Source organism: Mus caroli, unplaced genomic scaffold (genome assembly GCF_978045245.1).
Source record: "Mus caroli unplaced genomic scaffold, Mus_caroli_1 scaffold_4, whole genome shotgun sequence".
NCBI classification, from domain to species: Eukaryota; Metazoa; Chordata; class Mammalia; order Rodentia; family Muridae; genus Mus; species Mus caroli.
This window is the reverse complement of record NW_028227259.1, coordinates 2241092-2266181: the sequence shown is the minus strand read 5'-3', so window position 1 is coordinate 2266181 and position 25090 is coordinate 2241092. Positions and strand designations below refer to the sequence as shown.

Genomic DNA, 25090 nt, shown 5'->3' with positions numbered 1-25090 from the left:
ACTTTTAAGCCTAATTCAACCTGTCAGTCATTGTGTTGCTTCTGTGTAGGTCCAGGGTGTACAAAGCCCAGGCTCAGACAGAGCTTCTTGGCTTGAGTAGGTTAGCCCTACTCTCCGGTGATTCATCCATCAAGGTAGAGTGCAAGGTGACAAATCAGATCTGCAAATGAATCTTGTACAGTGAGTTGTGACATAGAAATTAAGACGAGGGGGAATTTGATGGGTTGGAATTAGAATGAGCTATGGAAACTGGTAAATAGGGGTACGCAGAGAGAGTACCCAGAAGCATAGCTACCTGAGAGTGCAACCCTGACTAACATGTACCACTACATCAAATGGGCCCTCTGACCTTGTCCAGGCCAGCTTGAGCTCTCAAAACTAAGTCTGGGAAAAAAATGATGTTTGTGTTTCCTGAGAACCTAAGGCCCCTGACAGGTCCACAACAAAATCTCAGGAATCACTCTTCCCAGTCATGTGACTGAGATTACTCCATCATACCCAATAGTTAAACCAGCACACAGCAAGCAGCCCATCATCAGTACCTTGTGAAGTTTATACCTAATTGTTACTGAACATGAGATTTGCTGAGCCTGTCCTTTGCAGAGTGGTGGCTAGCTATCACTATGTAGCCATTCTCTCATTCTCAGGTGTCTGATAACTTCTGGTAGGAGAGCTTGGGAGAGCAGTGTTACTTTCTTTCTGAGGAAAACATCTTCCCTCAGGAAACCATCATGCTTCAGAAACAGCTCTGCCAGAAATGCCCCCAATTTGCCCTAAAGGCTTGCCTCCCTTTCAGCCAACAGCTTGCTCCAGCACAGTGAGAAGGGCTTTGCTTTGCATTTACATAACAGGAATTTCATTGGTTTTTCTGGAACACATAAACAATTTCAAAGGTAAATTCAGGTCTCTTTCTTCAGTAACAGTGAACAGCTGGAAGCTTTGAAATGAATGTTTTTATACTTCTGCCCATCTGTGTTGTTTTAAAACAACAACAAAACAAAACACTTAGTTAACTATTTGAGAAGCACCTAAGCTGGACCTGCAAGAATCAGGAACGCCTGCTACTGCTGCCACTGAGGTCATACCTTGCTGAACACATTTGAGTATTGCAGTTGGTACCCTGTGAGCCTCACAATGGACAACTGATGCCCTTTCTGAACATTCTTTTGACAGACTGGGCCTTATGTAAGCTCTGTATTTTTACAGCTCTGCTGATAGATTGGAATGCAGAGGGGCTGGACACTGGAGACAAAGAGTGAGGTAATTGCAAGCAATGACCATTACTCCTAAGGGCTTACGAGACAGCGAGGGAGATAAAAGAGATTGAATATAAGAACTACAACAATTTTCATTGTCTACTGATAAGAAAATGGGAGAGAATAAAAAACTTTAAGGAAAGATTATTTTTGAGGTTTTATTTACCTAGGTGTACCTTTTCTCTAATATGTTGGGCTTCCTAACTGTTCTGTAAAGATGGCTTCATGCTGTGTGGCTGCCTGATACTACGTGGAGGACGACCTCCATGCCAGTAATCCAAACATGACTTTTGTCCTCTCTTCTCTGTTCTCTTCCTTTGAGCTATTGATGAATTCACCTGCCTTGGGACATGTTTCTTCCTAAATCTGATAAAATTGTTCTCAAGCTTTCATTTAATCCATTCTGAATCCTTTATTAATTGGACTAAAAATCCCAAGAGAAGATTCTGAGTTCTCTGATATCATGTGGTGACCATGAAAGGACTCTCAGAATTCTAGTACAACAAGAAATCGGAGACATGCTCACTATCAAGCACGTGCTATAGGCTACTAAGAAACCATGTTCCCGAGGAACTCCTTGCTTCCTGTGCAAATCCCAGCTCTGCCACATGGAGCTGATCTGCCTTCATAGCCTGCATGCTGTAGTCTCACTGTCTATGCCATCAATTACTTTTCTAATAAATATAGTACTGAAAAGGAAAACATGCCGCAGTGTCCCCCATTGGACCTCAAAGTGAAACCGTTCATATTTATTTATTTTCCCACAATGGTATCTTGAATATTTATGTGATTGGATTTTAAGCACAATAGGGACTTAAACATTTTGAAATATTGGAATATTTTTTTAATTAGGTATTTTCTTCATTTACATTTCCAATGCTATCCCAAAAGTCCCCCCTCCCCTCCCCCACCCCCCTCCCCTCCCCACCCATTCCCACTTCTTGGCCCTGGCATTCCCCTGTACTGAGGCATATAAAGTTTGCAAGACTTTTTATTTGAAGTCTCTAGTGTGAAGCAGATGCAGACTTGGATGCTCTAGATGAGCATCTCTGGGTCTGCCTCCCGGTTTGACAGGAATGGATGCTTCAGCTTCTGGAAAGGACATAGTGTTGTAGACACTCAGGTTGGGTAAGTGCCCCCACACATGTGTAAGGCCAACAATAGACTCAATGTGGACCAGATACTATGATGTAACTATGTCAGAAGCTGGGGCTGCTAAGCAAATGGGCAGTGGTCCCATTTTCATGGAACCTCGTCTTAAGAGTCTATCTTATAAATGACTGAGTTGGGACATGTGCAATTGCAAGGCCCAAGCCATTCAGAGAAGGCTCCTTTGATGGAAAAGGCAGGGGTGGAAGCCAAGACAGCTTCTAGAGGATATTTTTGAGTAGTTTTCAAGGACAAGTTAGGTAGGAGTTTGTCAGTTAATAAGGCACTGTAGGACAGAAGACCATGCTGTGCATGCAAAGTGAAGAGGAGAAAAATAGTTTGATTATTTGCTCAAAATTGGCTTAAACACAAACAGGGAGGAAAAGAACTGGGGTAGAATAATAAATAGTAGAGCATCATTTGTTGGAATTTACACTTTACAATATAGTCAAAAGATTCAATAAGAGCAGTGACTGTGTGGATTGAGAGGGTATGTTATAATGGTATTTGCAAGTAAGCATGGAGTATTTCTTAGATCAGTGATAATGTGTCATATCATTTAATCATCATGGATGCAGTGTGGGTCAGGTGTGGCAATTGTATCCAGATCCTAAGAGGAAATAAAGGGCAGCTCAAATGGGGTGATTGGAGGGTTTAATGAAGTGACATTTATGAAGCTGGGTAATTAAGGTTAGAAGCAGCCTTATCCACTTCTCTGCCATGGGGTTACAGCAGAAAATGGTATTGGACCTCCTGAGCATAATGGCTGCATCCTGTCTCTCTGGGGAAAAGTCAGGGAGACAAACACAGGAACTTCAGCTTACTCCCTCCCTCCCATTAACTCCCTTGGCCATACCTACCTTGAGGCCAGGGAACCCTATTGAGATCCTCAGTTCAGCCTCTGAGCATAGAATAGGGTGAGGAAGCACACAGAAGGGAACATACAGTGAGAGCGCAGGGAGGGCTAAGTAGGAGTATCCAGGAGAGCTGCCGTATGCTTTTCATAGGTGACACACCCGGGACTTCAGTAGGTTGTAAAGCCTTCCACCCTAAACCACCTTCATAGCAGCAGTCTCAGACGACTCAGAGAAACTGCCATACACACCATAAAACGGCTTCCTTACCAAAGGAAGGGAAAGGGGCGTGCACCTTGCCACTGATGGGCCAATGAGGATCTTAAGGCTCAGAAATGAGATTTAAGGGCTGGAGTGGCATGTGAACAGAAAGAAGGGGATGAACTGGGTATAGTGCTTAAGACCTCAGCTTCCTCTCTCTGTAAAAACAAGTTGCAGTGTTGAAGAAGACACACGCGTCCCTTGAGAGTGAAGCGTGTGGATTCCTCTCTGCAATGGTGGGGAGACTGGTGCATTTATAGGTTGAAAATTCTGCCAACCATATCTTCAGGATTACCAGGATCATCAAAATATAGTAAAACCTGCATTTCTCTTAGTAGAGGATTACTGCTAATTATAGCAAGAATCCTGTGTTGAGTGCAGTGTTAGGACCCCAATATATAACTTAACCTCTCCTCAAAAAGAATGACTCGAGAAAAGAAAATCCAAAAGAATAATTGAAAACAATTCACAAAACTTGGGGACCACCAATAAAATTAAAAGTATTATATTCACTCAACTTGGTTTAATCTTTACCCCTTTAGATTGCATCAATAATTGCCTCATTAATTCACAAGTTGTTTAGGATGGCCATTTAGTGTTATAAAAACATCTTAGTTCATTTGAAGATTATTGCTATTTATAACTCATAACACGTACAGAATTTAGTCCAAGTATTTCAAAGAACATTTGCTTTCTCTGCTATTCATTACATGTTCTTTAGATTGGCATTCACCCCTAGACAAGAAGTGTCTGCAAATAACCCTGTGACATAAAGTCTGCTATCCTCCTGGAAAGAATCGGGGACCCAGGTCATTGCTTAGTATGTGTGAGGCCCTGAGGTCAGCTAACGAGTAGGAATTTATACAAGCACACATGTGTGTGAATGCATGCTTGTGTGAAAACAAGGGAGCGCATGGGGTTGTGTGTGAGTGTGTGTGTGTAAGTATGTGAGTGTGTGTGTAAGAAAATGAGTGTATGACTGTGTGTTTATATGTGTGCATGTGTGTGAGTGTGTGTGACAGAGTGTAAGTGTGTGTGTGTTTGAGTGTGGGTGTGTATGTGGGTATGTTTGTGTGTGTGTGTGTGAGTGTGTGTGTGAGTATGTAAGTTGTGTGAGTGTGTGTGAGTGTGTGTGAGTGTATAAGTGTGTGTGAAAGTTGTGTATGTGTTGAGTGTGTATGATTGTGTGTGAGAGTGTGTGTGAAAGTGTGTGTATGTGTGTGAGTGTGTGTGTGATTGTGTGTGTTCTGCTTCTAGCTAACTAATACTCTCCAAAGCTTTCACAGCCATGAAACAAATCAGCAAATAAAGCAGTTAAAAACCCCGCACATCGCGCAGTCTAGCTTGAAGGTTCACAGCATTTGCCAAGAGAAATTCCTTGTTGAAATTCTTTTCTTGAATGTGTTTTGTGATTGCTCTGCAGCCCTCTGGGCAATTAGGTCATTTGCTCTAGTCTACTCAGATTTGGGGGGTCTCACTGTGCTTTCCCCTTCTTCTTTTGCCTTCATCCTCCCAAATCATTTGTTCTCTCTTTTACCAGAAATACTTTTCCAGACCACCACACATCAGCTACCCAGCACAGATTCCTGAGCTCTCAGTCTTCATGGGAAGATGAAGACACAGGGGCTTGCAAAGCCTAGCATGGCTACTTAATGTATTATGACCTGAAGGTCATTATAGTCTATGGACATTGTTTTTGGGTTTGTTTATTTGTTTGTTTGTTTGTGATTGGGACACTAGTAGTCTCTCTGAATTTTTAATTATTTTATTTATTGATATTATATTACATTATTTCCCCTTCCCTTTCTCCTGACAAATCCATCTGTATACCCTTCCTTATACTCCTTCAAGTTCATGGTGTCTCTTTCTATATATATTTATATTCATGTGTATTCCTAGATATATAGCTACAACCTGCTCAATTTCTGGTGTTATTTGTATGTACTTCAAGCTGCTCGGCATTAGATGAGCAGCTGGTGAGCCAGGGAAGACTTTTCTCCTGCTCTCTCTCCGTGTTCTTAGTTGCTTACAGTTCTTTGTATAGGATTGAGGGCTTGTGGTGGTTTTCCTGCTAATTTTCACATGTCTTTGTTGATGTCTTGTTCAGCTCATGTATATCCAGTCAATCATGTTGGTGACTTTATAGGTATAGCTGTTGATAATCCTAAGAGATATAGTCCCATAAAAAACTCCCTGACCCTCTGGCTCTTATACTCTTTCTGTCCCCTCTTCCCCTCTTTGAGTTTTAAGTGCACGAGTGTTTTGTTTTGTTTTGTCTTGTCTTTTTTTTTTTTCCCAAGACAGGGTTTCTCTGTGTAGCCCTGGCTGTCCAGTTCCACTTTGTAGACCAGGCTGGCCTCGAACTCAGAAATCCGCCTGCCTCTGCCTCCCAAGTACTGAGATTAAAGGCGTGCACCACCACCACACAACTACACTAGTGTTTTATACTTATCTCATTTGAGCCTGAACTCCCCAATTCTGCATTTTTGGTTGTGGGCCTAGCCTTTAACAACTGAGCCATCTCTCCAGCCCCCAATTCTGCATTTTTAATGTTTATGGTTTCTGTAATGGACTCAGTCTTTTTGATTGTCATTCAGCCCCAGGCTTGAAGTTGGTGAGGACTGAAGACTACATTTACCTATGTGTACAAGGACAAATATTTAGAATGGAGTTATGGAGTATGCTTTACGGAGTAAAGTGGCAGATCTAAGTTCTATGACGTCTCAGGTCCAGGGTAGTTGGCTACTCAATAGCAGACATGATTTCTCTCATTGCGTGGGTCTTAAGTCCAATTAGAGAGCTACTAGTTTCAGGGTATGCATGACTCTACAGTACCCTTAGTGTGCTGTGCAAACTTTAAGTGATATAATTCATTCAAACCCTAAGAATACCTAAGAGATTATATATGATTGTTTTTATTAATTATTTTCAATTCTACCTATATAATATAAACACTAACATATTTGGTGATTTTTATAATTTTGAGTTGTCTGTGATTAGACCCAGTAAGGACTTTGCTATGATTTGAATGTATTCCTCAAAAGTTAAAACATTTGGTTGATAATTCTCAAATTTCTCTGGTTAATGCTTGGATGTGGTACTGACTAAAGGTAAATAGAATAGATGATATCATAAGAGGTTGACATCATTTTATGAAGGAAAAGGAAAATTAAAAGGAAGGAAAAGTCAAAATTACTTTTTTCCTTCTGTTTTCCATGTGATGCAGTTTGGTTTGTTGTGATGCCTTGTGGAAAGCCCTACCTAGTTAATTCCAGCCATCATACAATAGAACTTCTCAGCCATCAAAGTTCTATTCTTTGTTAATTACTTAGTCCCAGGTTTGTTGTTGTTGTAACAAAAAGAAAAAGGGTTGTTTTTCCCCTGTTCTGAAAAGAAGAATTCTTCGGGAATAAGTAAAAATTATTTCCTCATAAATTTACCTTAATTTATAAATTATTTTAAAAGCAAAAAAATAAATGCATTAATAAGTAATTATATATAACATTATTTCAAGGAAGATAGACAGATAATAAATTGGCTTTTCCCTTCCATGCAAATTATACCTTTGGCATACATTTATACCTTTTAGCCTTATGGTTGTAATAAATATCTTTTTTATTTTCCTCTTTTATTAAAAATAGATTCTTTCCTTGTTCAATATGTCCTGATTATGTTTTATCCTCTCTCCTCCTCCCAGCTCCTCCTACCCTCATCTATTCAGATCCTTCTATCTCATTAGAAAAGAGCAGGTTTTTAAGAGATAACAACAAAATATAACAAAATTAAATACAGTAATATGAAACAAACACCATTTCATCAAACTTAGACAAGGCAAACCATCAGAAGAAAGAGTCCCAAGAGAAAGCGCAAGAATCACCAGTGTGACTTCTCTGAGTTCAGTGAGGTGTGGGTGTTGTCTTCATCAATGTTCCTTGCTCTGAGTTTCTCGAGAACAACCTATTGTCTTTGCAATAGCCTTAATTGTGTGTGGATTTCCATTGCACCCCTTTGTCCACCAATTCTATTTGATGTAACCCAGTATCAGTAGAAGCTTCATTTGGTGACGAAAGATGTCCATCTGGGACTTTATCTCTCTCATTATTTGGAGATCATGTATTATATGTATTCATTAAGATCATGTATTATATAGTTTAGAAACATTCCACTGTACTAGGTCTCCACACTACCCCTCAAATGTCCCTAAATTTCAGTCTCTCCCCACATTCCCTCCCTCAACCCCTTATCCCCTATTCCTCCACACCCGATCCTCCTATTTTCATCTGCCTACACCCAATCCACCCATAAAATCTATTAAATTTCCCCTACTAGGGAGATCCATGTGTCACCCCTAGTCCCTTCCTCCATACCTAATCTCTGTGGGTCTACAGATTATAGCCTGATTATCATCTTTATAACAGCTAATATCCACATATAAGCAAATGCATAGCATATTTATCTTTCTGGGTCTTGATTACCTCACGGTGATCTTTTTCTAGTTCCATCCATTTGGGTGAAAATTACTCTATTGTGTAAATATACCATATTTTCCTTATCTAAATTCTTCTCTTGAATGACATCTAGGCTGTCTCCAGTTTCTACCTGTTATGAATGCAGCAATGAACATTGCCTAGCAAGTGTCCATATTATAAGAAAAGCATCCTTTGAGTGTATACTCAAGTGATGTAGGTGAGAAATTGCTACACCAGTTTGCATTCCCACTACTAATGGATGGGTGTTCCCTTTACTCCACATCCTCACCAGCAAACACCATCTTAGCCATTCGCATGAGTGTAAGATGAAGTATCAAAGTAGTTTTCATTTGCATTTCTCTTATAACTAATTATGTTGAACATTTTCAAAAGTGTATTTTACCATTTGGAATTCCTCTATTAAGAATTCTCTGTTTAGCCGGGCGTGGTGGAGCATGCCTTTAATCCCAGCACTCGGGAGGCAGAGGCAGGCGGATTTCTGAGTTCGAGGCCAGCCTGGTCTACAAAGTGAGTGCCAGGACAGCCAGGGCTACACAGAGAAACCCTGTCTCAAAAAACCAAAAAAAAAAAAAAAAAAAAAAAAGAATTCTCTGTTTAAATCTATTTCCTGTTTTTAATTGGATTATTCTTTAATATCAAGTTTTTTGAGCCCTTTATATATTTTCCATATTAGACCTCTATAGGATGAGGAGTTGGTAAAAGTCTTTTCTTTTTCTGTAGACTGCCATTTTGTCCAAATGATAGTGTCCTTTGCCTTATAGAGTTTTTCAGTTTCATGAGGTCCCATTTATTGCTTATCTTACTGCCTGTGCTAATGGTGCTCTGTTCAAGAAGTCTCTTCCTGTGCTAGTAACTTCAGGGTTGTTCCCTGCTTTCTCTTCTGTAATGTTCACTGTGCATGGTTTGATGTTGAGGTCTTTGATCCATTTTGGAGTTGAGCTTTGCACAGGGTGGTAAGTATGAATCTATTTGCATTCTTCTATATATATAAACATCCAGTTTAAACAACACCATTAATTGAAGATGCTTTCTTTTTCTAGTTATGTATTTCTGGCCTGTATATCAAAAGACATGTGTCCATGAGTATGTGGTATTATGTTTGAGTATTCAATTCAATTCCCCTCATCAAAGTGTTTGCTTTTATACCAATATCATGTTATGTTTATTACTTAGTTTTGTACAACAACTTGAAATTGGGAACGGTAAGATCTCCAGCAGTTTATTTGTTTTGGATTACTTTTAAATTGTTCACTATTGTTTTAGCTATCCTGGGATTGAATGTGTGTGTGTGTGTGTGTGTATATATATATATATATATATATATATATATATATATACATATATATATATATATTTCAAAATCTATAAAATAATTGTGTTATACCTATAGGTGGAACAGCATTATGAACTAACCACTACCCCAGAGCTTTTGACTCTAGCTGCATATGTATCAAAAGATGGCCTAGTCAGCCATCACTGGAAAGAGAGGCCCATGGGACTTGCAAACTTTATATGCTCCAGTACAGGGGAACGCCAGGGCCAAAAAGTGGGAGTGGGTGGGTAGGGGGTGGGGGGGGAAGGTATGGGGGACTTTTGGGATAGAATTGGAAATGTAAATGAGGAAAATACCTAATAATAATAATAATAATAATAATAATAATAATAATGATAAAAGAATTTTGATGGTGATTGCACTAAATCAGTAGATTGCTTTTGGTATAATAATCATTTTTTCTGGGTTAATACTACCTTTCCATGAGCATAGTAGATCTTTTAATATCTTGATATTTAAAAACTTGATATTTATTTATTTATGCTTTCATTCAATTGATATCCCAATTGATGCTCCTCCTCCCAGCCCCCTTTGCATAGCCCCTTCTCCCATCCCCTCTCCCCTTCTGTATCCCCCCTACCATGGCACATCCAGGACTCAATATTTTTATCATATAAGCCTTTCACTGGCTTGGTTAGAGTTACCTAAATTTTTTTTATATATTTTTGAGGCTATTATGAAAAGCATTGTTTCTAGATTTCTTTCTTAATTCATTTGCCATTTGTATATAAGAAGGCTACTGATTGATTGTGAGTTAATTTTGTATTTATATACTTTGCTAAAAGTGTTTATCAGCTTTAGGAGTTCCATTGTAGACTTCTTAGAGTCATTTCTGCATGCTATCATATCATCTATAAGTAAAGATACATTGACTTTTTCTTTCTGATTTATATCCCTTCTTTTTAACCTTAGAGTTGTAATTATTTCAGTAAATATCCTTTAAAATGTTTGTGTTTGTATTTGTATGTGTGCATGCACATGTGTATATATGTGCATGTGCTTGTGTGCCTGTATGCATGTGTGTGTGTGCCTATTTGTGCATGCACATGAGAGAGAGAGAGAGAGAGAGAGAGAGAGAGAGAGAGAGATGTGTGTGCACTAGAGTACATGTAGAAGTGAGAAAATATCTTTTTGGAGGTGATTTTTGTCCTTTCACCATGTAATTTCTGGATCAAACTAAGGATATCAATCTTGTAGTCAAGTACTCTTACGAGTTGAGCTATCTCCCTCTTATCAAAAATATCTCTTGTTTGATTTACTCAGATGTATAGTCAATAATGTTATAGGTAATATAAATTATGTAAACCAATACCTCTAAAGTTATAGAGTATGTCTTCATTTAAAACAGAATTTTATAGCAAACTTTGTCCTTTTCCTTTAATTTTAAGAAAAATGGTAATGAGTGTAGATGCGAACTAGATGGTGGAGGTGCTACCTAGTGTGCAGGACATTCCGGGTTTGATCCCCAACATCCCATAAGCCAAGTATCGTGTTCCATATCTGAAACTCCAGCACTCAGGAGATGGAGGCCTGATCAGATTTTAAGGCCATTCTCAGCTATATGACAAGTTTATGTCCACTCTAAATGTCCACTCAATAGTAATAATAATAAAGTTGATACTAAGCCAATATAGACATGTGATTCATCAGAATTGCTATTTTTCTCAGATTAGGGCATTAATTTGCTGTGTGGTGCTGTCATCTGGAATTAAAACACTAACACTGAGTTTTAGGAGCCGAGAAACAGAAACTCGCAGCATAAGCCAGTGAGCTGTGAAAATGGTGGCACATTCACACATGCCCCATTGGAAATGCTCCTGCACCCTCTGCTCATGCAGATGGGACAGGATCAGTGATACAGAACTGCTTTGGTGAAAGCTTTTGAGGAATTAGGGTGTCTGTGAAGATTTTTAGGATTACTTCTGTAGCATTACTGAAATTGGTGACTTGGATAAGCACTGAAGTTAACGTAGTCTGCCCCAAGTATCAGCAGACCTTTCTTCTGTAGTTTGTCAGATTCTCAGCAAAATGGTTTTCTGGGTCATAGAGTATCTGTCAGCTACTCCACTCGGCTGTTCAGTGCAAATCCAACCACTGTCACATCTGAATAACTGCAGGTAGCTGCTTTGCAAAGGCTTTATTTAGAATGACAGGTGCCAATTAGGCCAGTTTGTAGACCTCAGAATTCAGATATCTCGTTTTTCATACAAACTCACACAACAACAACAGCAAAAGGCAAGAGAGCCCTAGGAACTTGAACAGATATAATTACCTTGGTAATTCCAGAGACAACATCAGGCACTTAGCTTTGATATGACAGGTGAAGCTTTGTTTAATAGATAGGCCAATATATAACAATGAGTTTGCCAAACAATATTTAACCCAGTCATTCTTAGTGGCCTTACTATATCTATTAATTTCATTTCAATAAATACCTCTCAGCGAAGCGTGTATTTTTATTTTCTATACAAGAGCAAAAAAACTTAAAAAAGGTATAGTCTTAGATTTTTCAAAACCTATTTTAATAAAGGTTCTTAAATACTTTAACCTCCTTTCTAGCCCACCATCCACCAGAGGTTGTGAAACGAAAGGTTGTAGGGCAAAGGCAGATGTGGACTTGTTTAGAAATAGTTCTCTGGGGACAATTCCAATCTGTGTTGTCAGGAAATCAGCAGTTCAGTTCCCATCAATCAACAGTGGTAGCTCCATTCACTTGAAAACACCATTGAGGAATCAGCAATGGCAGCTTGGTCCAGAAGAAACTGCGAGACTCCACCAATTGGCCCAGTCTGTGGAAGCAACAATAACCTGCCAGAATATCATGAGAAGTTCTTTATGTGTTTCTCTTTTAAGTCACAACAAAAGATGATCAGGGAAGATGACAAGGTGACCAATGTCAGGGAAGACCAGGAAAAAGTGACAAGGTGAACCAAAGCCAGACTGTTCTCCACTGTCTGTTGGGCTATATTTATGCCCTTGCCAAACATCATGTGTCCTCTCAAGCATATGCTCTATCCACACATCACATGACCTTCTTTCCAGGAAGCTTCCAGAAAAATACCACATATCTGTTCTCAGCAAAACATCGTTTCATGACAGTGTCCAGAAAAACATCACATAACACAACTGCATCTCCAAAGAAACCAGATATTTCTACTTCATAAAGTCCTGAATTTAAACTCAGTTACGTAAGCATTTTTATTTTCTTTTGAAATTGTCCTAGTTTGCTTTTTGGATCTGCTATAAAACATCATGGCAAAGTCAACTTCAGGAAGTAAGGGTTTATTTCATCTTATACCTTTAGGTTACAGTCAATCACTGAAGGAAGCCCAGGCAAAAAGCCAATTCAGGGAAGGGACCTGGAGGCAGGAACCAAAGCAAACACCATGGAGGAAGAATGTTTACTAACTTGTTACCCATGGCTTACTCAACCTGCTTTCTGGGTTTTTTGTTTGTTTGTTTGTTTGTTTTGTTTTGTTTTTTAACTCAGGACCATCTGCCCAGTGCTGGCCCTACCCAGTAAATTGGGTCCTCCCATATCAATCATTGAGCTACAACAACAACAACAACAACAACAAATGCCCCCATAAATTTGACTGCAGGCCAATCTGAGAAGGCTTTTTTCTCTCTCTCAATTGAAATTTCCTCTTCCCAGATAACTCTTGCTTGTGCCAAGTTGACCCCACCCAAAAAAAATCTGAATTAGCACAAAAATCTTTGTTAAAATTTTATAAACATCTATTTTCTTAAAAATGAAAGATAGAAAACGTCTAGACACAGGCCCAAAGTGGGATCCAGGTCAAGGGGAGGTCCCAAGGCCAGATACTATTACTGAGGGTGTGGTGTGCTCACAAAAAGGGACCTATCATGACTGCCCTCCGGAAGAGCCAACAATCAGCTGAAAGAGTTGGATGTAGATATTTGCACCCAACCAATGGACAGAAGCTGCTGATCCTTGTTGTTGAATTGGGGAAAAGCTAGAAGAAGCTGAGAAGAAGGGTGATCCTATAGGAGGACCAGCAGTCTCAATTAACCTGGACCTCCAAGATCTCTCAAACACTGAACCATCAAACAGACAGCATACACCAGCTGATATGAGGCCTCCAACACACATACAATAGAGGACTGCTGGGTCTGTGTTCATTCAAAGAAGATTGAATGAACCTAACCCTCAAGAGACTGGGGGCCCCAAGGAGTTTAGAGATCAGGAAGGGTGGGGGTGAGGACATCCACGTGGAGACAGGTGGGTGGGGAGGAGGTGTGGGATGTGAAGCACTCAGAGGGTGGGTGGGGGTGGTGGTAGTGGTGGAATAAAATTGAGAGAGAGAGAGAGAGAGGAAGAAAGTGTTAGGAAAGACAAATTAAACATGATTTCCTGATATTTATAATTTAAAATAATTAGATGCTGAGAAATTGGAGAGAACTAAGTGTAAGTATGAATCAAAGGTTTCGATTTTGGAGGAGCTCACCTGTGAATGAGAATTAAAAGCAAGTATTACACAGAGACCGAGGCAGCATGTGCGGGGCCTCCCTGTGCCTGCACCAGCTACAGTCCTAGCACTGAAAGCCTGGATGGAAGGAAGCCCCATCTCTACCCAGAAGCAATCTGCAGTTGACAACCATTTGCAAATATAATTTAGTTTCCTCCAAGGGAGTCTCCTTGGGGAAACAAACTACACTGACAGGTAGCTGCATGCCCAGCAGGAAATAGCAAATACAATATGAACTCAGTGGCGTCCTTGGAGGCTCCTTGTCCATAATATCCTGACGGGCATCCTTTTTCATTTTTTTATTTTTATTTTTTTAATCCTACAGGTTCTTTGTGTACATATTATGGCTTCCAGTTTTCTCTTTTTATGGGATTCCTGAGTGTGCGAATGAGTGGGTTTCTGTGTCTATATATGTTTCTTGTGTTTTTCTTGCTGTCTTTTTCTTGTGTTTGGTTTATCCTACTCCATTTTGTTTGGTTTTTGTTTTAGACTCTTATATTAGATTTTATTTTATTGTAATCCATTAGATGCTTCTTTGTTTGCTAAAGGCAGACGTAAAAGATATGAATCTGTATGGGAGGGGAGATGGGGAAGATTGAAGAGGAGTGGAAGAAGCAAAACCACAATCAGGATATATTGTATGGCGGGAAATCCTCTTCTAATAAAGAAAACATGTTGTATAAGAAAACATGTTAAGAACTTTTTAAAACTAGAATCAGAAAAGCAAGTCATTATCCACCATGCCCGACAGCCTGTGTGCATTTGGGAGCCACTCTGCATGCCATTCTTCAGCACTGTAAGGAACTGCCAGCTTAAGGAAAAGAGAGGCTGATTTTACCTCAGAAGTTCAGGGGTCTAAGTCATGTGACTCTATGTTGTTATGTCTTAGTGAGGCAGGGCATCAATGTACCAAGTGTTTGTTGGAGCCAATCTGCTCATCTCATTGTTGAGAAGAAGGTTGGAGAACAGGCAGGAAAGTCATACATTCAGAGACCAAGTCCCTTCTACTAAGCCCTCCGTCCATGTTTTATAACATCTCCAAATAGTGTCATCAAAGTACAGGCCTGTCTATGAATTAATCCATTCATGATCAAAGCTCCAATGAATCACCTCTTCTTAAAAGCCTTGCCTCTAAGGATTGCATTACACACCCAAGTGTTCAATTCATGAATATCCACATTTCACTGATTTAAATGTGCAGCCTGCACAAAACCAGTATGAGACAAACATGACAAGGTTCCAGAGGGACGCCATGTCATTCCTGGCTAACTACTCTGTAGAACAGAAGTAAAGGAAGAAATTTAAAGTAAGAGAAGCAATCAGCAGGCTATAACTCACCAGAGATAACAATTAAGAGCTGCAGAGTGTCCACTATTTGGTGTTGATTGTCTCATCTATCTATACAAATATAAAGAATACTGTCCTGGGATTTCTTTTTTGATCAGGCTAGAGGTTAGGACCAAACTCAACAAGACAGCAGATCTCTGAGTTTGCAATGTTATAAACATGGGGAAAGGAATTCTTAGAAAATTGTTAGCCACAAAACTTCCTTTACTTCTATTGTACAGGGAATATGGCATCCTGCCCTGACTGTCAAAAATAGAGCTTGAATAGCAGAACATTCTTCTCGACTCTCAGGTCTGCCCTCATTAGGAGTGGCAACACAAAAGCTGGGTTCCAACAGCCATTATAGGAGCCCATAGGCACCTGTACCCTTTCCAGGTACACAAACACAGCCATGCCGCACTGTGCAGGCAAGCTGCCTTCATCCGGTTGGCATCTCGCGTTTCTTTTCAACTTTCCATTCAGACTAAACATTAATATAAGTTTTGATAATCACCCATGAACTTCATGTTTTTTAAAAGGTAGTGTAGCTCTCTTCCTGTAGTGTAACCATAGCAACTGACAGGGAACACAGAGAGAAAGCTTTCACACATGCTGTGCTAATTAATCCTGTCCTACCGTTTTCCTTCAGTTGAAAGATGCAGTTTAATAAATTTTGCATGAGTAAGCAGGTTTTGATTTGTGAACCTTACAAACACATAGCATGGTCTTTACCAAAAAGATCTGGGAAGATGCCACTAAAAAGCCATATTTCAAGGTATTCTTTAAAAAAAAAAAAAAAAAAAGCCGTTGTTTAAGTAATTTGGTCTTTCCTGAAAAAAAAAAAGATTTATTTCTCTTACTAAATGAATATAAGTATCTTTAGAGTGAACACCTTTTGCTCATAGATGTATGGTACACCTTCAGAGTTCTCAGCTTTCAGCTGATGATATTCAACATGGTGGTAAGAGAGCTTCTCACGTGGTTGAGAAAACTGCATTCTGGAATAAAATTTCCTCATTTTCTATATAGCAATGTATGATCCAACCTTCTTTAAAAACTTTTTTATAAAACATTGAAAACTCATCCTCACTGTTCCTTTGGGAAGCATTGTAGATTTTTTCAAAGTTGATATGTTCCTTTCAATCATCTTTGAACTTTGAAGCTGTGGCTTTCCTTGACCTCAGTATGTGAGAAGGGAGAAAATAGTGTAGAAGAGGAGACTCTGTTTGGATTTTCCACAAATACTTAACTAGAATCACAAGTCACATTTGATCAGCAATCACGTGTGATGCTTTTGATTTACATTTAGGACATTCTGGGGTTTTCTTTTTTTTATTTTCATCTTAGGGTATCACTTTCTATTTAATAACAAGTCTGATTGTCTAATCTGTCAAAAGAAATCACAGTTTTTCCATTCTCCTAGCTCTTTCTGAGTTGTCTGATAATAAGGCCTCAGGGAAAGCAAGAGTATCCAGCATGGATGGCATCCCATTTGACTTTACAGCCACATATGGCATGAGGCAGAACCTATGTCCAGACCTGCCCTAAGCTCTTTGGTTTCTGTATGAAAATGCAGTCACTGAAGAACGAGACCTTTGATAGGTTTACCAAAGCCTTCAAATATTCTCCATAGTACATTCCATAGTACAGTTTTATGTGATTTGAGGTCGGATTATACCTTACAAGGTAAAGAATGTGTTACATGGAATCTGTGCTTGGAAATATTTCTATTTGTGTGCAAAATATTATGTAGAGTATAGTTTATATGTCTTACCTCTGTACTTCTTGTATTGGATCTATATAACCAATTCAGTGTATCATCACTTTCCTCTAAACACTGGAATGTAGAATAATTGACCATAATGAAAACTGACTTAATTAGCAATTCTTTGCCTTACCAATTGTTTATCATATTAATCTCAAGAATCACCTACAATCCAGAAAATGAACAGCTATGGTTAATAAATAAACAGGAAGAAGTTCATATTCCCAAACGTTACGGAAAATTTTTATAGATCATTGAAATGAACATGTTACTCATTCTATGAAGCCACAATTACTCTGATACCTAAACCACAAAAAGACCCAACAAAGATAGAAAACTTCAGACCAATATCCCTTATGAATATTGATGCAAAAATCCTCAATAAAGTTCTTGCTAACCGAATCCAAGAACACATCAAAACAATCATCCATCCTAACCAAGTAGGTTTCATCCCAGGGATGCAGGGATGGTTCAATATACAGAAATCCATCAACGTAATCCAGTATATAAACAAACTCAAAGACAAAAACCACATGGTCATCTCGTTAGATGCGGAAAAAGCATTTGACAAGATCCAACACCCATTCATGATAAAAGTCTTGGAAAGATCAGGAATTCAAGGCCCATACCTAAACATGATAAAAGTAATCTACAGCAAACCAGTAGCCAACATCAAAGTAAATGGCGAGAAGCTTGAAGCAATCCCTCTAAAATCAGGGACTAGACAAGGCTGTCCACTTTCTCCATACCTATTCAACATTGTACTTGAAGTCCTAGCCAGAGCAATTCGACAACAAAAGGAGATCAAAGGGATACAAATTGGAAAAGATGAAGTCAAAATATCACTTTTTGCAGATGATATGATAGTATATCTAAGTGACCCTAAAAATTCCACCAGAGAACTCCTAAGCCTGATAAACAGCTTCGGTGAAGTAGCTGGATATAAAATTAACTCAAACAAATCAATGGCCTTTCTCTACACAAAGAATAAACAGGCTGAGAAAGAAATTAGGGAAACAACACCCTTCTCAATAGTCACAAATAATATAAAATATCTTGGCGTGACTCTAACTAAGGAAGTGAAAGATCTGTATAATAAAAACTTCAAGTCTCTGAAGAAAGAAATTATAGAAGATCTCAGAAGATGGAAAGATCTCCCATGCTCATGGATTGGCAGGATCAACATTGTAAAAATGGCTATCTTGCCAAAAGCAATGTACAGATTCAATGCAATCCCCATCAAAATTCCAAATCAATTCTTCAACGAATTAGAAAGTGCAATCTGCAAATTCATCTGGAATAACAAAAAACCTAGGATAGCAAAAACTCTTCTCAAGGATAAAAGAACCTCTGGTGGAATCACCATGCCGGACCTAAAGCTCTACTACAGAGCAATTGTGATAAAAACTGCATGGTACTGTTATAGTGACAGACAAATAGACCAATGGAATAGAATTGAAGACCCAGAAATGAACCCACACACCTACGGTCACTTGATCTTCGACAAGGGAGCTAAAACCATCCAGTGGAAGAAAGACAGCATTTTCAACAAATGGTGCTGGCACAACTGGTTGTTAACATGTAGAAGAATGCGCATCGATCCATTCCTATCTCCTTGTACTAAGGTCAAATCTAAGTGGATCAAGGAACTTCACATAAAACCAGAGACACTGAAACTTATAGAGGAGAAAGTGGGGAAAAGCCTTGAAGATATGGGCACAGGGGAAAAATTCCTGAATAGAACAGTAATGGCTTGTGCTGTAAGATCGAGAATTGACAAGTGGGACCTCATGAAACTGCAAAGCTTCTGCAAGGCTAAAGACACCATCAATAAGACAAAAAAACCACCAACAGATTGGGAAAGGATCTTCACCTATCCTAAATCAGATAAGGGACTAATATCCAATATATATAAAGAACTCAAGAAGGTGCACTCCAGAAAGTCAAATAACCCCATTAAAAAATGGGGCTCAGAACTGAACAAAGAATTCTCACCTGAGGAATACCGAATGGCAGAGAAGCACCTGAAAAAATGTTCAACATCATTAATCATCAGGGAAATGCAAATCAAAACAACCCTGAGATTCCACCTCACACCAGTCAGAATGGCTAAGATCAAAAATTCAGGTGACAGCAGATGCTGGCGAGGATGTGGAGAAAGAGGAACACTCCTTCATTGTTGGTGGGATTGCAAGCTTGTACAACCACTCTGGAAATCAGTCTGGCGGTTCCTCAGAAAATTGGACATAGTACTACCGGAGGATCCAGCAATACCTCTCCTGGGCATATATCCAGAAGATGTCCCAACCGGTAAAAAGGACACATGCTCCACTATGTTCATAGCAGCCCTATTTATAATAGCCAGAAGCTGGAAAGAACCCAGATGTCCCTCAACAGAGGAATGGATACAGAGATTATGGTACATCTACACAATGGAGTACTACTCAGCTATTAAAAAGAATGAATTTATGAAATTCCTAGCCAAATGGATGGACCTGGAGGGCATCATCTTGAGTGAAGTAACACAATCACAAAAGAACTCACACAATATGTATTCACTGATAAGTGGATATTAGCCCAAAACTTAGGATACCCAAGATATAAGATTCAATTTGCTAAATGCATGAAACTCAAGAAGAATGAAGACCAAAGTGTGGACACTGTGCCCCTTCTTAGAATTGGGAACAAAACACCCAGGGAAGGAGTTACAGAGACAAAGTTCGTAGCTGTGACGAAAGGATGGACTATTTAGAGACTGCCGTATCCAGGGATCCATCCCATAATCAGCTTCTAAACGCTGACACCATTGCATACACTAGCAAGATTTTGCTGAAAGGACCCAAATATAGCTGTCTCTTGTGAGACGATGCCGGGGCCTAGCAAACACAGGAGTGGATGTTCACAGTCAGCTATTGGATGTATCACAGGGCTCCCAATGGAGAAGCTAGAGAAAGTACCCAAGGAGCTAAAGGGATCTGCAACCCTATTGTTGGAACAACATGATGTACTAACCAGAACCCCGGAGCTCTTGTCTCTAGCTGCATATGTATCGAAAGATGGCCTAGTCGGCCATCAATGGAAAGAGAGGCCCATTGGACTTGCAAACTTTATATGCTCCAATATAGGGGAATGCCAGGGCCAAAAGAATGGGAATGGGTGGGTAGGGAAGTGGGGGGCGCTATGGGGGACTTTTGGGATAGCATTGGAAATGTAATTGAGGAAAATATGTAATAAAAATATTAAAAATTAAAAAAAAAAGAAATGAACATGTTAAAGTAGGTTCCCGGCAAAACTTTATTATTATATTACACTATAAGCATAATATGGATAAAAGATTCTTTACACATATGGTCTAGGTATGTCACATAACTGTGCAAAAAGTGCAAGAGGAGGTCAGTTTCGATGAAGGAACTGTTTGTGTTCATGGTCTCAGAAGTTTCAGTTGGTAATGACTTGGTCCTGTTGCTTTTGGACCTATGGTGAGGCAGAATATCACAGCAGAAAGCCCATAGTAGAGTAAGGCTACTCATTGTATAGCTACTGGTAGCAAAGAGAGAAGGGCTATCCCCCTGATATCCTCTCCAAGACTGTGGCCCCTCACAGTGAACCAACTTCCTCCTTCTAGACTCCATTTCCCAAGGTCCACCAACTCCAACCAAGACTGTGCCCCCTCCCACTGAACTAACTTCCTTATTCTAGACACCATCTCCCAAGGTCCATCAAATCTCAGTAGCACTGTTGCCATTGAACTGGTCTTTAACAAATGGGCCACAAGGAAGCATGCCAGATCTGGCTTATTGCATCTGTCATTAATGGCAGCCAGAGAGTTATTTATTCCTTGTTTTACTTTCCAAAACAACATTGTGGAATATAAGACCTTTAAGTGAATTAGAAGAGTTAGGGAGATGGCCCCATGGTTTAGAATGCTTGCTACTCATGCAGAAGACCTGAGTTCAGTTCTCAGCATCCAAATCAGGAAGTTCACAACTGCCTGTAACACCCACTTCAGGGGTCCAGTGCCCCTTTTATGGCCTTTACAGGGCACATACTTGCATGTGTACATTGCATGTGCATGTAAAAACACAGTGTGCATGCACATACACATAATTGAAATAAAAATAAATCATCTTAGAGTATTAAGCTGGGGATATCCACTTGTTACTTTCTTAACATGCTGAAGGGTGTATGTTCAATCCTTAGCACTGTAAATAAATATGTTCTTCCCAAAGAGAATTAGACAGTCATTACATACAACCTTGAAAAACACTCAGAAAAACTTAACCTTACTAGATAATGAAAGGAGAGTGGCTGAGTGGATCAGCAGTTAAAAGCATGTACTGACACACTGCTTTGCAGAGGGCCACTGTTGGCTGTCAGCACCCATATCAGGAAGCTCTCGGACACTTGTAACTCCTACTACTGGAGATCTGACACCCTCTTCTGGTCTCGGAAGGGTCCCACACTCATGTGCATATACCACTATATACATAATTAAAATCATTTTAAAAATGGATAATCTCATATTCCAGAGGTAAACCCCTGAGGACATATGAATACATGTTTTTTACAGTCTGTGTCTGTGTGTGAATATTTATGGTTATGAGGTCAAATTTCACATACATTTTCAATTAAAGTAATGTTGCTGCATTTTCCCCATTGTGATTTGATATCTGCTCTCACCATCTATATGGGCCAGTTCTATCCTTGCTTTATAATTATGAAGCTCATTGGTTTTCAGATAAACCTCCCCAGTGTACATCCCCCTGTGAGTTTTTGAGAAACACACACGCCATAAGAACTTTTGGTTCAGCTCTTTGAGAAACGTATTGCACTTTATTGCAAATTCAGTTGCCACACAAACATTAGTAGCAATGATTAGTTGTATAGCTGGAAGACTTTATCTTTAATAAATCTTTTCTGCAGGTTATTTGGCCAAAGAACCCTTACTGATATGACTTACACATAAGGGACTCTCAGAACTAGAGTTCTGTAAAACAGAACTTTGAAGTAGTCAGGAGATTCTAAAGTGGTTGTGATTTTGTTTAGTGATATCTTATCAGACTTACAATACTAATGCTTTATTTGCAGTATGAATGACTTGATAATTATTAGCATGTTTTCAGAACATAGAGACTAAATATGTTCTCCTCAAACTTTGTGCTAACCTTGAACTTGAGTTCACGTATCTGAATTATAATAGTGTTGCTTAACATTTTAAAATGGAACATTGGAATTTAAATCACCCATTCTTTTCATGCCCACTTAACTTCTTCATGTTTGCTCTAATCTACAGGTCTGGCAAGAGCAAAATCCGTCCCTAGCCACACATACTCCAATGAAGTGGTTACCTTGTGGTACAGACCTCCAGATGTTCTTCTGGGCTCTACAGAATATTCCACCTGCCTTGACATGTGGTGAGAAATGAGTACCCTATCTAATCTGTGTGCCATGATTTGTCTGGGCCAAACCTAGACAAACATCTAACAGTTTTGACAAAGATTAATGGTGAGGGAGTCTTGCCTATGTGTGGCTGTGCTGTTGCCTTTTAAAAATCTGATTGGTAATGGGACCTCATCAGAGTCTGCTCCAGATGGTGCCCCTTAATAGTTCTTGATGGAGAAGGTCAGAGGCTTTTTGTCTGACTTTCAGAACTGTAATTTTCTGTGAGGTCATAATTTATGGTTTATTTTATGACGAGGAAGTGGGTATCTTCAAAGAGCAGTAGACCTAGAATTAGGAGACAAATGTTTTTATTTACTACAAAGCTCTGGTAATTGGTTTGATGGGAAGCTATTGATACTGATTTTCCAAAATGAAATGCCATGAGGGTTTTTTTTTTTAAATATCTAATAATTTCAGGATAGTGTCAATTCATGCAGTAGTTCACCAGCTATTAAAAATCTTTAAAAATTAAAATGACTGATAATATTTGTTCCATATTTGTTAATACTGGCAAACTACTCTGTATTCCCATTTATATAAAATACAAATTATAATCATCAAAGGGAATGAATCTGACTCTTAACACTCGGGAGAGAGTCACGCATGGATATTGAGCACGACTTTTCCTATTCTAGATTCACAGTTGGAAAAATAATTCATGAAGCTTGTGACTATTTTATAACAGAGCCATCATTCCTGAATGATTACGCTGCTGTATTTAGAATTTAGCTCCATGATCCTATAATATTTATGGCCTCAGTAAAACTTCAGTGTGTATTATTTATTTTCCTCTTGTGTAGTTACTTCTGCCTCATCCCCAACAATCTTGGCTTTTAAAAATTAGACACTGAGTCCTAGCTTCTTAGATTGTCTATTTCATATAAAAACAATACATTAAGAAAACAATCAAGTTCCTTGCGATGGATAACATGGGGACTTTCTCAATGTGTGAGGAAAATACATAATAAAAAAATATTTAAAAAGAAACAAAAAAAGAAAGTACAAGCAAAAAAAAAAAAAAAGATTTCCCTAGATATGGGGCTTGCTGCTCTGTGGAGCCACAGAAATAATCTGCAGCATCTTATGAGCACATAGTTATCATCTTAGGTTTTTATATATATATAAAATATATATATCTTTCAATAGCATTGTAAAAGAATCTAGGCAATCAAACACCCGAAGATTTGTTATCAAAGATTTGTTATCATAAATTTATATATCTCATCATAAATCCAATCATATTTTAATGATATTCTAAGGTCCCAAGACCTGTCACCACCTGTCATTCAGTGGCTGAGTTGATGCATCTTTTCATCACACATACTTCCTGACGTTGGCTTTTTAATGTTTATTTACTCTTTATTTAGTTAATATTTTTTCTTAAGGATGGGCCTATCTTTGAGCAACGTAGATACTTAGATCACTAGTTCTAATTGGGGAAGGTTGGAGATAAAGACCAATGCTCACAATGCTCACAGCTAGGTATGTGTTAGTTGCCTTCTCAATCCCTTGCTGCTTTCTGCTGTTAGTTGAGAGTTGGCAATGCAAACAATAATTATATCACAGTCGTGAGTTATAAAATGTTTCCTTTTTATTTTCTGCATGAGGATATAGTAATCTTTCAGTGAGTTCAGCTAAGGTTTCTACTAATAAAATGTAGCTTTGAAATAATTGTGGTGTGGAGCCAATTTTATCTTAGTTGCTTGGCAATTTAGTCAAGATTATACTCTCTGGAATATAAGAAACTCTTCTGCCTGTGCCTCTGGCTCAATTAGGAGAAAAAAAAACATTAAAAATGTTCTCTAAGGGGTTAGGTACATGGCTTAGTTATGAAGCCCTTGCAAGTGTCATGACCTAAGTTTAGCATGGTGGCACATGTATGTAACCCCAGAACAGGGGATGAGAAGATGGATAGGACACTGGACCTCAACTAAGCAAATCAGTGGTTTCCAAGTTCAGGAACTGTGATGGTTTGTATATTCTTGGGCCAGGGAGTGGCACCATTTGGAGGTGTGGCCTTGTTGGAATAGGTGTGACCTGGTTGGAGTAGGTGTGTCACTGTGGATGTGGGTATAAGATCCTCACCCTAGTTGCCTGGAAGTCAGTCTTCCACTAGCAGCCTTTGGATGAAGATGTAGAACTCTCAGCTCCTCCTGCACCATGCCTGCCTGGATACTGCCATGCTCCCACCTTGATGATAATGGACTGAACCTCTGAACCTGTAAGCCAGCCCCAATTAAATGTAGTTTTTGTAAGACTTTCCTTGGTTATGGTGTCTGTTCACAGCAGTAAAACCCTAACTAAGGGACAGACCTTGTCTCAAAAATTAAGGTGGACAGCAAAGACACCACTGATCTCTGGCCTTATTGTGATACACATTTGTGTGTACACTCATTCATACAAACTGACACATATGTACAAAACAAAACCACAAGGATGTTTACGAATTTGAGTTATTGCCTAGTTGGAGGACCTGAATTCAGGCTCTAAAACCAATGTACAATTGTAAATATTCTGTACAGGCAGAGCTTGAAATCTTACTTTCTAGTCATCCTAGCCTACTTGAAGAACTTGAAGCCAGTGAGGGAACTGCCCTTCTCCCTTAAAGATAGAGAGCTTTGTGAAAAACATCACTCAGAGCTGACCTCTGACCTCCATATGTATGCACATTCACACATATGCCAGTACAAACACACACACATGTACACATGCATGCATATGCAC

The 25090-nt window shown here is 39.1% G+C and overlaps 1 protein-coding gene across 7 annotated transcripts in view; it reads left to right on the top strand.

The window, feature by feature from the left end:
- Positions 1–25090, top strand: part of Cdk14 (cyclin dependent kinase 14) — a 648997-nt gene that overhangs the window by 372555 nt on the left and 251352 nt on the right. For all 7 annotated transcript variants that reach the window (XM_021162869.3, XM_029477257.2, XM_029477253.2 and 4 more), the window contains one exon: positions 22218–22338. In XM_021162869.3, the coding sequence (XP_021018528.1) occupies positions 22218–22338 (121 nt within the window). The remainder of the gene's footprint in view (positions 1–22217; positions 22339–25090) is intronic.